This window comes from Etheostoma spectabile, chromosome 5 (assembly GCF_008692095.1).
Source record: "Etheostoma spectabile isolate EspeVRDwgs_2016 chromosome 5, UIUC_Espe_1.0, whole genome shotgun sequence".
Lineage (NCBI taxonomy): Eukaryota > Metazoa > Chordata > Actinopteri > Perciformes > Percidae > Etheostoma > Etheostoma spectabile.
In genome coordinates, this window is record NC_045737.1 from 5,862,294 (window position 1) to 5,877,824 (window position 15,531).

Below are 15,531 nucleotides of genomic sequence, written 5' to 3' on the forward strand. Positions count from 1 at the left end.
AAGCATATCAAGGTTCTGGCGTGGCCTAGCCGGTCTCAGACCTAAACCCAATAGAGAATCTTTGGAGGGAGCTCAAACTTTGTGTTTCTCAGCGACAGCCCAGAAACCTGACTGATCTAGAGAAGATCTGTGTGGAAGAGTGGGCCAAAATCCCTTCTGCAGTGTGTGCAAACCTGGTAAAAAACTACAGGAAACGTTTGACCTCTGTAATTGCAAACAAAGGCTACTGTACCAAATATTAACATTGCTTTTCTCAGGTGTTCAAATACTTATTTCCAGCTGTATCATACAATTAAATAGTTAAAAAAATCATACTTTGTGATTTCTGGATTTTTTTTTAGATTATGTCTCTCACAGTGGACATGAACCTACGATGACAATTTTAGACCCCTCCATGATTTCTAAGTGGGAGAACTTGCAAAATAGCAGGGTGTTTAAATACTTATTTTCCTCACTGTACTTCACATAGAATTGGTAACAATTATAAAACACTGAGAACATACATACATATATAGATACAGGCAATACATCAGTAAAACTGGACACAGCCAGTACAATTACAATAGTAGTAAGATGAAATTGGGTGGTAAAAATGTATAGTCTTACCTTACACAATGAGAAGGAAACATCTGTGATGACGTCAAAGACAGTAATACCGCTGTAAAAAAAACCTTTGACTGGGCCTTTAGTTACTTTCTTAATTCAAACCAGTGTAACAAACACACATTAACAGGTACTGGAATGAGTAAACTAGAAGAGACTTCATTCATTATCCTATTCAAGCTAAAACCAGTCATTTTGTTGTCTTTGTTTTTCTTTACCATTAACGTTTTTATACAATGCAATTATTTAGATGCCATTGAAATTTTTATTTATTTTTCTTTGCAATCAGCCTAATAAGTTTTTGTGCACATTTATTAATGTTTGCTCATTGCTCAAGGACCTCTTGTGATTGCTTTGATTCACAATTTTTGAAAAATACAGTATATTTGAAGTTGGAAAGAATAGTCCTTGAAAAGTACCTGGAATTCCTTGAATTTCATTTTCTAATGTATGAATATGATTGAGACATGAATTGATATTTGACATTGTGGTGGTATGTTAATATTTTGTCTGCAGGACTAGCGGAGCCAGCATGCCTCGCAACAGCACCATGTCAGGGTTTGGAGGAACCGAAAAGATCAAAGACACCAGACCTCTGCATGATAAAGCCTATGTTCAGCAATGTATCAGACAGCTACACGAGGTAGAACACTTTCTTTCTCAGTCCATGTAATACACACACACACGCACGCACGCACACGCAGCTTGTACATTAAATCTGCTGTGTGGGATATGAAAATGAAATATGTTGGTGCCCCTTAGTGGTTGGATTTGAAAATTCTCTTGCTGGCAGACACATACACCTTATCCCATTCATTGAACTGCTGCTGAGCATTACTGCAATACACCTGATGGACACATTTTCCACACAGAGGTCTAAAGGGATCCAGCACTCTTGATTTTACAGTCTTACCGCTACACTATCATAATATCAATATTGGCTGATTGCGGCTTTGTAATTTATTTTTGTTACTACATTCATACTGATTAATTAATATTGCTCAATGGGAAATCAAAATGTAGCTTAAACCTTATGTACCTGCATTTACAGCAAAAAAAGTTGTATAGGTGTCGGTCAATATGAGCAAGAATCCGTACTGTAGTTCTGTCCAGCCTGATATTCTCTCATGTCTTTCTAGTTCTTGACGGAGCACGGTTACCCCGGCATTCTGTCAGCCAAGACCCTCCAGTCTCCCTCGACCAAGGAGTTTGTGAAGGTGTTTGAGTTTGTCTATCGCCAGCTAGACCCAACTTTTGAGATGCCAAATCTAAAGGTTGAGGAGGAGGTTCCAGCTATGCTTAAAGCCCTCAGGTAAAATATTGTCTTTAAGTATTAATAAGAATTTTATGTATTTTTTTTGTGTTTCATTTAGTACCCCTACAGTCTTAAGTGCTTTTTTAAATCTTATAGCTATTACCCAGTGTGCTTGACTTGGTCGCGCTGCCCCTTCCTACTTTTTCATTTGATGTATAAAGATTTACTGCCGTGACCTAACGCGACACACACGCACGCACAGACAGAACGTCAAAGAGGTGTGGTGTTTTTGATTCTCGGTGTGGCAACAGCCAGAAGACACATTTTGTTTCAAACAAAGCTGGAGGAAGCAAAAAATAAACACAGCTGGCTAAACTATTTAAAAATGGCGGGTTTGTTCAAGACACCCCCGTCTGTCGCTAGCAATGATAACGCAGTGATTAGTGACGATTCTCTCCGACCAATCAGTAATCTGTAGGTTTTCTTGTTGCCTTTTGGTATTGCCTCAGCTCACTTGGAACCACGACGGAGGTGATACCAAAAAAGTACCTGTTAGCAGGTCACAGAGACTTTTTTTCATAATGAAAAACCAAAAAAAGAAGAGGCAAGTCAAGCAGGTACCATGTAATGGAAAAAACGCCATTAAAAAGTTCTTGGTGGCCTAGGACTTTAGCACCACTTAAGGATTGGGGCTAGGTTAAAAGAAACAATACAAAGAACGATGGAGTGAAAATCTTAAAAAAAAAAAAAAAAAGTAGTAAAAATATCTTACCGTTTGTTTGCCTTCATGTTGGCCCCTCTTTTATAGTTTAAGAAATATTGCTGACTGTCTTTATTTCTCCATATTTTTGGTTTAAGGTATCCATTTGTTCTCTCCAAGTCTTCAATGTATTCTGTTGGAGCTCCTCACACCTGGCCTCAGGCCCTTGGCGCTCTCATGTGGCTAATTGAGCAAGTCAAGGTGAGATGCAAACAGCACTTTTTTAATAAGAATCACAGTGGACCATGTTCATTTGCATTGGATTTAGAGTAAACTAATGTTATTTTTGTGCTTATTATGTGTGTCAGAGCAACTGGTGTTTGAGTAAGCAGGGGCTGCTATTCAGTGACTTCTGTGAAGACACTGATATCGAGGAAGGGGCTGAGTATAACCAGGTACCCTAACTTCTTTTAACAGCACCATAAGGCATAAACCCTTAAAAAGCTAGAGACAATGTCAAGAGGATGTGCTGTATATCTGTTGCTGGAATCTTACACAAGACCTCTTTGTTACTTGGTGGCTAACGATTGTGTGTTTTCTTACTGACACAGTATATTACAAAGCCATTTAGGTGTTGTCTCTGTATTTTTACATTTTCTCTTTTTTGACTGTCTCAGTATAAAACATTTGTCAGTTTGTTCATTTATTTATGTTTCTTCTCTTTCATGCGTCACTGTGCAGCTCCTCTTGGACTACAATGCTGAGACATACTCCAGGTTCATGCAGGGTGAAGACACATTTGACGATGTGGATGAATTATTCTTCAATAAACTAAGTAAGCACAGCGTCTCTATGAAATGAGTTGTATTTTTAAGAAGGAATTGCTTTCTATGTATATTCAAGCATAATGTTAGTTCATTGTTAGTTCCAGTTTAGATTTTTAAGTTAAATTTTGAGTCCCCTTAAAAAAATCTAGATATCAAAAAAGTGTATGTGTCTGTTTTCACAGAGAAACTTTACAACGTTGACGAAGCCTTGCTGGCCTCGATGGAGGAGAAGTACAGAATACTCAGCGATGAGGTTGAACAACTGGAGAAGGAGAGCCGGACGGTCAGAAGACCTTTTTATTGACACATCCCCATGTGTACCGATTATAATAATAATAAACTTTATTTCAGACCCAGAGGGATCCATATCAAAATAACATATACATATACGATTAGATTATGATATTAAAATATTGATATTTCTAATTACATTTATTATATACAGTAAGGGCTAGTGTACTGCATTCATTCACAGTGAAAAGACCCACATCAAGATGTTGGGTCTGCGAACTTATAGGCAGGGCTCAGTCCGAGGGGCGGGATAAACTGTTGTCTTTCAAATTCCCATCTTCCTTTTTTTTAAGAATGACGTCACAGCTTGACTTCAAGTCTTCCAGAGTTGTGGCCAAAGCCGTATTCTAAAGACCGCTGTTCACTAGCAGCAGCAGCAGTTTTTTTTTTTTTTTTTTCAAGTAGCAGGGAATTCACGCAGAACCGTCGCAACGCTGCCATCATTATGTTAAACTCACCCGCCGACTCTATACACAATGTGATTGGTCTGACCAGAATTTGTTTTTACCAGCTCGAGAGTTGCTAGACTGACCCTAGCTACAAATTACATTTGCTGCCGCTAGGGTGCGTCTAGAGTTCTAGGCTATGAAAACCAAGCTGCAGTCTCTGGGGCTGAAAAATGAAGCCTACTCAAAAGTACAAAAAAACCGCAGTTCCTCAAATGGCCACTTGAAGCTGGCTCCAAAAGCGGGTCAATCCCTGAAGACCCTAATGTTAAAATGTCCAACTTCAGAGCAGAAATAAACCTGTTTAAACCCTGGTACAAACTAAAGAAATACTTAATCTAATGTTCCCCTTCATGTGAACTGTGTATATATAATTCACCCGTTTAAATGGAATCTTGTTAACTTGAGAGTAACACTAAAACAGACAGATAATGTTCTGTCTTCTTCTCCTGGACAGGACCGTCTAATGACCAAGAGGGAGGAAAAGCTACAGCTGCAGGCCGACCTCAAGAAACTCCAGAGTTTTAAAAGCAGCCTGGAGTCCCATAAAGCCAACCTGGAGAACAGAGATTCAGAACTGAGGGATGAGCTGGAGACCACGGGTAAATATGACCATGTCAGTCAGCTCTTTACCAGGATGCATAGGATGCTGTGGGCATCTGATGATGTCAATAACTGGTCCCCATGAAGCCATCTGTGCTTATTACTACTATGCAAAGTAAGTGGAATTTCCAAGTGCTTAAGTGGCCTGTGCACACTCGGCACTGACTGGGTGCCGAGTCTGGGCCTGGGCACCGAACGGTTGTGTCATTATGCAGTTTGCACTAAAAAGTGTTTGTTTACATTCCTTTATGTTTTAGTTAGTTCAATGTACACAATGTCATTTCTTTATTTATTATTCATAATATTTTCATCTTGTGGATAAAAAGTTTCTTTTTTTTGTGTTCATTTTGGCCAAGTTCGGATTGATACCAAAAATGACTGGCGCACCCTTATCCAAAGCACACACACAGTGTTATTAATGTTACTCTGAGTAAGTTAATTTACCCTGTTTATTGATCCCCAATGGGGAAATTACAATTTACATTTTTTTGTTGAAATACACACACATGCTCAGGACCTATACATGCACAAATGGAGAGATGTCAGGGTGAGTGCGCTGACAGTTGGACAAGGTGATGTGGCATCTCTCCAGCTACCAATCAGCACGTAGTTCTTCTGTAGTAACTAAACAGTATTCAGGTTAAAATTAGCACATGGTTACCCATTTGTTTAAATAATCTGTTATGTGGGCTTATTTGATCTGATAACTTTGAACATCTCTTTCTAATCAGAACTGAGGATTGAATCTGATTTCATAAACATCATGTTTTTTTTCCTCTGTCTTTCTGCAGGCAGTCAACTGGAGACTCTAAAACATCAGCAAAATAAACTTCAACACCTCCTGCAGAACCAGAAGTTTACTCCAGCTGATGTTGAGAGGATCAACCGAGAGAAGCGAGAACTCCAACAGACCATCTCCAGTCTCAGCAAGTCTCTTGAAGAGGCTGAACAGCACAAGTGGAATGAGGAGATCGCTCTGGCCAAAGTGAATGAAAAGGTACTGTATGTCCAGTGACTGTAGTATGTATGCACATGAGGAGCAGATATAGTCAACAAAATGTTGTTAAGATGATGTATGTGACATTTGACTAAGTTATTTTCTTAATAGTTGGAATTAAACTATGCTATTTTGTTTCTGTGTTTATTTTCTACCCAGTCTAGTCAGTATAGGTTGATAATAGCAGATGTTTTTCATCCAGTGGCACACATTTTGACCTTTTCATTTAACTTGTTTTCTCCCGTGTCTGTCTAATCCCAGGCAGCGTTGAAGGTAGCAGAGTACAACAAACTGGCCCGTAAACTGAAGCTGATACCACTGTCTGCAGAGAACGCCGGCGGTCATGACTTTGAGATCAGGCCGTGTGAATATGGACCCGGCAGCATGGTTCAGAATAAAACCCAGAGACAGGTATTTCCTGCTAATAATCCTGTTTAGCAGTTTTGTGAAGGATTTCAGTTCAGTACAAACAAGACTACCTTGCTATCCCAATGCTTAGGTTATTTTCAGTTATGTGTAGCTTTGGACATGCACCTTTTTTATACTTACTACATTTTGGGTTGTTGAAAATTAGATTTGTGTCTTGCATGTGATAATAGACTTTAGTGTTGTGTCCTTGTTCTGATCCATGCTGGGTTGTAGATGCTCTTGAGAAAGCTGGTCAGTGACGTGGAGGAGGAGAACAGTCGATTGGCCAACATGAAACTCAGTCTAGAGGAGTCTTGTGAACAGGTAACAAAATCCTTATTATTTTTGACCTATTAACTTTTTCCCATGCTGACACAATGTTGTCAAATGCGTCTTTTTTTTTCTTTTCAAATCACATATGTCATTTTTAAATGTGTGTCTCTTTAAGGTGAATTCTAACATCTTGGACAAGTCCAATGACCTGAAGCACCTGAGGGAGCAGATTCGCAAGCTGGACGAACTGTTGGATTTTAACATGCAGGTAGAGTCCATATAGTTTAGACTGCTTAATGTTGGTAGAAATGCCTTACTGCATTCACCAGCTGGCACACATCGAGCACACTGAACCACATTTAGACAAGATGGCATCTGTGCTCTTCAAAGCTTAAAAACAGGAATGGTTAAACTTACTTACAAATGGTTACATTTTAACATGTTTGTGACGTGCAGAAAATGCACAGTTGTGTCTCTTACATGTACTGTCATTAGTTTCCTGTGTGTTTGTGTCTGTATAGGAGCTGGCCAAAGAGGAACAGGAATGGTTAGCAGAGGAGGAGTCAGTGGAGAACCATCGTAAGCTTCTTGAGAAGAAGGTTAATTTTGGATACGATGAGTCTGTACAACAACTGAAGGCAGCACAACAACAGTGAGTTACTGTTTTATATATTTATCAACAATATGTATGTCTTAAGGACTACTTAATCCCACTGGAGGCCATGGACAAAACAAAGCAGTGTCAAATGGCCCTGGAAATACTGTTTCATCTTGACATATCTGTCCCATTTATTGAAATCTTCATAAAAAACAGACTTTATGTGTGAGCTTTAAAGTGCTCATATTATGCTTTTTGGCTTTTCCCTTTCCTTTATTGTGTTATATATAATTTGTGTGCATGTAATAGGTTTACAAAGTGTAAAAGCCCAAAGTCCACCCCATAGGGACTTTACGATCTTCCAGAAAAAACACTGTTCACAAACTCCTCCAAACAGCTGTATAGTAGTCCAGCCTTTACTTCCGTGACAAACGTGTGTCACTTTGTAACACACATTTATAATTCTCACCTAGCTGCTAGCATGGCACGCCCTCATACTTTGCAACTGACTGGCTAGTAGTCCTTACCTAGCAACTGCGCATGTGCGACTCCCATCAAAGATGGAATAGAAGTGAGATGCCTCACTCGGTAGATAAAACAGAGAGCTCAACACACTGGGTGAAACGAGGAGCTGCAGAAATGTGCAGTACAACAAATATATGGTGTTTTCTGAAAATTAAACCATGTAAACCTATTCTGATATAACCTCTAAACACAATTATGAACCTGAAAATGAGCATAATATGAGCACTTCAACATCCTCAAGGTTTCTGTCAGTCATAATTATGAGTTTTTTTATTTGAAAATAAAACACTTGTGGTTGTCTCGTCTTCAGGTACCACCTAGTGCTGCAGGAGACCAATGAGGAGAGACGAACAGTAGCCAACAATCTTGCGTCTATATTTACCACAGCTACTAACCACTTATCAATCACAGAGGTAAGGTTCTTACAAGTCTACTACATCTGTCCCTGTACTGCAAGGAAGTATCTATATCCCAGGCATACTTCAATTTGTTATAGCAAGAAAACAAACTAATGTATCAAAATAAGTAGATCTAGCTTTTTTTCCTGCGCAAACATCACAAGCGCATGACATATAGGAACATCCTAAGTATTTCACTGTGGTTTAGATGTGACTGTAGCCATCATTGACTTAATATATTGAGGCTTTCAACAATACTTACGAGTTTGGCCCATGTCCCATCCACTAACATGGAGGGGGGGTGGAAGTTATGACCTATGTTACAGACAGCCATCAAGATGTTTTGCATTCACCTATACAGTCTACGCATCAAGTCCTGATTCCTATACCGTAATGTGTGTAATATATGTGTACGGTACACAGAAGTCACAGTTTGGATCATTCCCCAGTGAAGAGTCAAGGTTCTGTGTGATTTTTAGTAAAGCTCACTTTATTTATTGTGAACTGACAGTACTGAAAATGTCAATGTCCAAACAAAATTCTATCTCTGGATACTGAGGTGAACTTACTGAAGGAACAGTTCAACCAGGTCTGTATTTCACTGTGGGAACACACTTTCCCAAAATTGCAACAGGTCATAATAGACTAAAACTGAAAGCATCTCTTATTCTACGCAAGTGGAAATGCAGGTTTCTTTTTCCTCGTCCCGAGTAAGAGTAATGCTCTTGAATATGAGTTAGCATGTTGAAAGTGTTTCCATTCACAACGGCGACGCACTGTCCTTGTCTTAAACACAACTCTCTCTCCGTTGCTGTTGCTGACCAGAAATTGCAAGCAGGCCTTCCAGCTCCAGATTATTATTTGCACTTGCCATAGTTTGACTGACTAGCATTCCAATTAGCCTATTGTGCTAACGTCAGCAAATGTTCAGTTGAGTTTAATGTTGCTAATGGCGTACAGCTAAAAGGGTCCGACAGAACTTGGACGTGTCAACTCTGGTTCTGCATAATGTCCAGCAATCTACGTACCGTGTAGTTTTGGTACGAAATGCGAATATGCAAACCTTTACAGCCCTAGTGTAATACAGCCCAATGGCTCCTGTGGTTCTTGTACAACAGAAATGCCTGGAGGATCTGCACGTCAGAGTGAAGCGGATCTGCTCTAAGGCTGTGGAAGAGGATGAAGCTGCTGTAGAGAAGCTGCGGGAAACTTTGAAGAACTTCAGGTCCAAGGCAAACAGTTTGTAGAGTGAAGGAGGAGGATAGAGGTCTACAGGTCTGCAGGGGCAGATCATTTCAGAGAATATGGAATTGTAGGGGAGTTTTCCCTCTCATTTGTGTCTTTAGTTTGTTTCCATCTTTAAGAAAAGAAACTTAATTTCATGTTTGAAGAATTTACACGTTTTTTGTGTCATGTTATATCACTGTATACACTTCTGTTTTTTCATTAAAGAACATTACATGTAAAACCCTCCAGTTTCTATAAAGAAAGTCACCAGAGGAAAAAGGCTAGAAATGTGTTTTTTTACTTTGTAACACTGAAATAGTGATAATAAGTGATACTTACCAAAAAAAGAAATGTTTTTTTTAAGTTGTAGTCAATATATTGTTGTAAACGTCGTCATTAGTGTTAGTACTGTAAGATATGTCATCAGTCTTTCCCCACCGTGGTCTGACTGCACCTCATCAGATAGTAGTTGTACCGAAGCCACTAGAAGGCAGCACACGCCTGGTTCAGGTTGCTGTACATTCACATTTTCCTCTAGGAGATAGTTTTTTTTCTTTTTTTTACTTCTGAACTGTTGGTTAACGTTGCAGTTTCTACAATAGCTACTTGGTTTCATTAAGTATTCAAACATTAACAAAACCTTTTTGATCAAAGTAAGCACCAAATGAAATGAATCTCATGATTGCAGTAGTAGTCTACAGCAGACCATACCACTAATTATTAATCAAGTAAATACTAATTACTCCTAACTAGCTCTGTGGCTGAAGTCAAGACATTATCCCAAAATTTAATCAACTTCATACTTACACAGCTACAAATTGCTAATTTTAAGCTGTTTATTTAATTTGGTCTGAAATACTGTTTGGTTGTTATACAGTCTTGATAAACCAGATGTGTTTTGGACACCTTTACTGTGCTTATTTAATATTTGTATTCTACTAACCCAATCTGTGACTTTATGAATTTGACTTCAGTTATGTCTTGGTTGAGGTAAACGCTGGTTACCAATGAAATAGCAGGCATAGTTTCCGTTTGTGTCGGTCTCATTTATCTTGTTTTTTTACTGAAGACATTAGAGCATTTAACAGAACACATAAAACTGACTGGCTCATTAGTAAATAAAGTGGTTATTATAAGCATTTATTATTTTAGGAGTTTTCTGTCATTGCAGGAGCATTTGTTGCAAATCATTTGACCTCTTCCCCCCCCACCCCCACCCCCCCACACGATGCTTTCTCCATGTCAGGGTCAACATCACTCATTGTACCAGCTTCCAATGAGCTCTGCATGCTTGGCCTGCAGTATTAGGATTTAGTTACATTTATGTCCCATGCCGAGATCAAATCCAGATTTCTGTGGCTATCTGCACACAATTCAAACCACAATTCTAGTTTACTTTTGAGTTTGCATCTTAATTTTTTCCCTTTCGTGTTCTATAATATCGGCCCTGATCCAGTGCTCGTCAGATCGGCCTAATGGAACTTTTGGTTTCACGGCCTTTATCGTAGGATCTTGTTGAACTAAAGTTTGGTTTTCTGGTTCAGCTTGTTGGACATGGTAGTATTGATTTAGGATTTCACAAACTCTTTTCCTCATTCCACTTTCAAGGGCGAATCTGCCCTACAACCGAACACTGTTAACATTGTCCAGTAGCTTGCAAAAATTGTTTCTTCTTCATTCTCTTTTGGGTTGTGTAGTTTGTATTCTAGTTCCTATCAAAAAATGTCAAAGTGTGCATGACTTAATACATCTCAGAGATGATTTTGTTGCAGCTGTATTTCAGGACTTCAGTAAGTGTTATAAATATCCTAAGAGTCTTAATTTGAAACTTTGCACTACTTGGCTTTGATTCGTTACTTAACAGCTTTAGTTTTTCTCACCCAGTAGTTTTTTGTTGCTCCTTCCACCTGTTCTGACGCATTCTAGAAAATATAGGAGGAAATTACCTGCGATATTAAAAATATATGAAGTGGAATAATGGCTAGTTTATACAACAGAATGGTGAAATGCAACTACTAAGCAATTGTTTGAGTCATTTTTCAAGCAAGCATTCACTTGCCCCAGTCTTTCAAATGTGAGAATTTTCAGCGTTTTTCTTTTTTAAATTATTTTATTGTACACCTTTGGCCCTGAAAAATTGTAACAGTTATTTTCTACACAAGGTTTTGACTATTATAATATAATATAATAATAAAAAACCGTGTGCAGATAAATCAATGATACAAATAATAGTTCATTGAAATCCTGAAATGTTTTGCACGATAACACCCCAGATATGTGATATCTTTCTTGGTATCTGGGGCGATGGCCCAACCCTTGCACTTTTACATAATGTCAATACAGGGAAATGGAAGACATATTTTACAAGGGGAACATTTGAAAACCGTCAGTGCTGAGAGCGTGAGAAAAATGTTTTGGCAGATGCATTGAGGAGAGATGAGGTGATTGTGAGGGGCTCCGTCGAGAGAGGGAATGAAAAATGTGATGGATAACTTCCACCACTGGCAGAAGCAACCCCTGTGCGTGCGTGTGTGTGTGTGTGTGTGTGTGTCTTGTATGGGGTGTGCAGGAAGTTAAAGGACAGGAGAAAGGCTGGTGCCGTGTGTTAACAGCTACAGAGACTTAATTCAACTAAACAGGATAGACCTGGGTGTGTTTATCAGATCCCATATGGACAGGTGGGTTCCATCACTGCCATTTTACAAGACTTAAAAGAGTATGAGTATGTCTTTGCATGTGTGAGAAAATGAATGTCATGATTTGTGTATCTTTGTACCCCCAGAGGCATGTACATGGTGGCCTAAATGTGCATGTGTGAGTCCTTGTACAGGAATGGGGTTGCTTTTTTCTGCACAAACCTGTGTTTGTGTTTTTGCCTGTTTCCATGCTCCTTTACATGTTGTGTTTGTGTTGCTTGTGGCCCTCAGGCTACGTGGACCTATTTTATCATGGACCATTGCATTGAAAGACATGCACCGTGAATTGTTGATACACTGTATGTTCTTGCTTTCACACAAGAGAACTCAATGTGATTGTGCCGGCAAAGGCCTACAGTGCCTTGCAAAAGTATTCACCCCCCTTGGCTTTTTATCTATTTGGTTACATTACAGCAGAGGTACCCAGATGTTTTCATATGAAGGGCTAAAATATATCTGGATGGAAGGCCACGGGCCGAAAATAAATGTTAAATTCAGAATACGTACTTTTTAAATGCACAAAATGTACGTTTTGTAGTCATTAAGTTTAAAATTAGAGGATATAAAGCACGAGCATGTCAAATCCATAGAGGGCCAAAACAAAGAGAGAACGGGCCAAACTTGGCCCGTGGGCCCCAAATGGGGCGTCCTTGCATTACAGCCTTTAGTTCAATATTTTTTTTAATCTGAATTTTATGTCATGGATCAGAACACAATAGTCAAATTTGGTAAAGTGAAATGAGAAAAATGTACACAAACTATTTTTTTTAAATAAAAAACCTGAAAATTGCCGCTAACCAAACACTGCCATGAAGACCAAGGAACTCTCCAAACAAGTAAGGGACGATGTTGTTAAGTACAAGTCAGGGTTAGGTTATAACAAAAATATCCAAATATTTGATGATCCCTAGGACCACCATCAAATCTATCATCATTTCTATTTCTAACTATAGTTTCTATCATAATCAAACGGAAAGAACACGGCACAACAGCAAACCTGCCAAGAGACGGCCGCCCACCAAAACACATGGACCGGGCAATAATCAGAGAGGCAGCACGGAGACCTGAGGTAACGCTGGAGGAGCTGCAGAGCTCCTCAGCAGAGACTGGAGTATCTGTACATAGGATGACAATGAGCCATACGCTCCATAGAGTTGGGCTTTATGGCAAAGTGGCCAGAAGAAAGCCACTACTTTCAGCAAATAACAAAAAGGCACGTTTCGTGTTTGCGAAAAGGCATTGTGGGAGACTCTCAAAATGTATGGAGGAAGGTGCTCTGGTCTGATGATAAAATTGAACTTTTCGGCCATCAAAGAAAACGCTATGGTGCAAAACCAAGCCATCACATCAGCCAAAGAACACCATCCCCACAGTGAAACATGGTGGTGAAGCACCATGCTGAGGGGATTTTTTTCAGGTCAGAGTTGAGGGAAAGATGGATGGAGCTATATCCAGGGATGCTCTTGAGCAAAACCTGTACCACTCTGTGCGTGATTTGAGGCTAGGACGGAGGTTCACTTTCCAGCAGGACAATGCTAAAGCAACACTTGAGTGGTTTAACCCTTGTGTTGTCTTCCTGTCAACCATGAAAAGAAAACGTTTTGGTCACCTTTTTTCGACATTATTTTTGCTTTTTCCGACATTTTTGTCACTTTTTCAATGTTGTGGGTGCTTTTTGTTGTTTCTTCCCAAAGTTTTTTTTGAAGTTTTGAGTTGTTTTTTTTGCGCCAAAGCTTGTTTTGACGGCCCAATTTTTTGTGACAATACTTTTTTTTTTTTTTTTTACTGAAAACGGGTCAAAATTGACCCAAGGACAACATGAGGGTTAGGGGGAATCATGTAAATGTGTTGAAATGGCCTAGTCAAAGCCCAAACCTCAATCCAATAGAAAATCTGTGGTCAGACTTAAAGATTGCTGTTCACAAGCGCGAACCATCCAACGTGAAGGAGCTGGAGCAGTTTTCCAAGGAGGAATGAGCAAAACCTCCAGTGGTAAAACGTGTCAAGCTCATGGAGACTTATCCAAAGCAACTTGGTGCTGTGAAAAAGTGGCTGTACTACTGTATTGACTTTAGGGGGGTGAATAGTTATGCACATTGACTTTTTCTGTTAATTTGTTTGTTGTTTGCTTCACAGTGGGAAAAAAAAACATCTTTAAAGTTGTGGGCATGTTCTGTAAATTAAATGATGCAAATCCTCAAACAATCCATGTTAATTCCTGGTTTTGAGGCAACAAAACACAAAAAATGCCAAGGGAGTGAATGTAAGTGTGTGTGCGTGTGTGTGTGTGTGCGCGCGGTTCTCACAGGGCCTCTAATAGAAGGGAGATGTAAGGAAGGGGACATGTGATGGTGTGTGGTGTGCACATGAGACAGACAGAAGTAGGAAAAAAATCTTATCTACTTCCCTGCTCCATGACCTGAAGATATTCCATGTTGTTGCTCTCAGCAGCTAATCTGTCAAACCGGAGACAGCCAGACGCAGTAGAGCAGCGAGGTGTTAATGTGGAGACTTATTAGGGGTTAATCTCACCTTTCCGCCACAAGAATAATCAGTTCTACAGATGTGGGAGAGAAAGAGGACGATAAAGAGAGAAAGCGAGCTCTGTTGTATAATTCCACGCTCTCTATTTTCTGTCTCTCAGCTCCCTGTCAAAACACCATTGTGTAGCTGAAATCTGTCTTCCTTACCCCTACATTATTGCTAGCTCTGGCATTTTGATTTTTGTTCCAACAACTAATTGTCTCCAGATTTAGAAGACAAATCAACGTCTGCTGTAGCTGTGACACAGACACGCACAGAAATGATGCAACTGAGTCAGATTTGAAAAACGTTTCTGTCAGACAATTGTTGACATGTCGACGTTAGGACGATCATTAATAACAATAACACAACAATTACAGAAAAACACATCCTTTTTTTAAGCTGTCAAATACATGATACTATGCAACATTTGCTCCTTGCAAATAGCTTGTTTGGGCTCATGTGTAATGCATTGCTGATGTGGAGGCATATTTTGAGCAGGTTTCCTAACGGCAGAGTCTTGTCTACGGATGAAAGATGTAAGTACTTCCAAACAGACATAGGAATGTTGTTGATCAGACAACTTTGTATACAAATATGTAATGCTAATAAATACACCAGGTATGCAACTGAGTCAAAGCATGTTACCGTAGAGTGCTGGTTGGGGAGATGTGTTTCCTTACCTCCATGTTCACTTTCTCTGCTCTGCATTTTAAGTTAAGTCTAATACAGTTTTTCAATATCTTTTGTTTGTGCATTATATAGTCATAAATTGTGGTTTTCACAGGTTTTTTTTGTTGAATATGATTTTTTTAATACTTAAAACAAGTAATAGTTTTCCTATCTTCCTCAGGAAATAAAGTGCAAAGTAAACAGTCTAAATAGGTTCTGCTTTTGGCCCACCCATGAGAGAGAGAGAGATCATGGCTTTCAAATGAGCAAAGTGGCAGTTGGTCAAGGCCAGGCCCACAGCCTCTACCTTGCCCCCTTTCTTCCTCAAAAGCTACAGAGTCAGAAATTGCACATAATAAGCTCATTGTGGGACTGGCTCTAGTGGCTGTAATTCTGCACCAAGGCGGAATTTTGGGAAAGAGACTTCAGATATGGTATTAGGGGACCACTAAGGTCTATATAAAAGAGACTTCAGATATGGTATTAGGG

At 39.4% G+C, this 15,531-nt stretch overlaps 1 protein-coding gene across 1 annotated transcript in view; it reads left to right on the plus strand.

Annotated features, from left to right (window-relative positions):
• Nucleotides 1-10,178, plus strand: part of ndc80 (NDC80 kinetochore complex component) — a 12,678-nt gene extending 2,500 nt beyond the window's left edge. Inside the window, exons 4-17 of the mRNA XM_032516780.1 lie at nucleotides 1,120-1,246; nucleotides 1,743-1,915; nucleotides 2,717-2,819; nucleotides 2,927-3,013; nucleotides 3,300-3,393; nucleotides 3,568-3,668; nucleotides 4,580-4,724; nucleotides 5,517-5,722; nucleotides 5,984-6,133; nucleotides 6,365-6,454; nucleotides 6,579-6,671; nucleotides 6,925-7,055; nucleotides 7,837-7,939; nucleotides 9,043-10,178. Coding sequence (XP_032372671.1) covers nucleotides 1,120-1,246; nucleotides 1,743-1,915; nucleotides 2,717-2,819; nucleotides 2,927-3,013; nucleotides 3,300-3,393; nucleotides 3,568-3,668; nucleotides 4,580-4,724; nucleotides 5,517-5,722; nucleotides 5,984-6,133; nucleotides 6,365-6,454; nucleotides 6,579-6,671; nucleotides 6,925-7,055; nucleotides 7,837-7,939; nucleotides 9,043-9,171 — 1,732 coding nt within the window. The 3' untranslated portion in view covers nucleotides 9,172-10,178. The remainder of the gene's footprint in view (nucleotides 1-1,119; nucleotides 1,247-1,742; nucleotides 1,916-2,716; nucleotides 2,820-2,926; nucleotides 3,014-3,299; nucleotides 3,394-3,567; nucleotides 3,669-4,579; nucleotides 4,725-5,516; nucleotides 5,723-5,983; nucleotides 6,134-6,364; nucleotides 6,455-6,578; nucleotides 6,672-6,924; nucleotides 7,056-7,836; nucleotides 7,940-9,042) is intronic.
• Nucleotides 10,179-15,531: the final 5,353 nt, after the last annotated feature.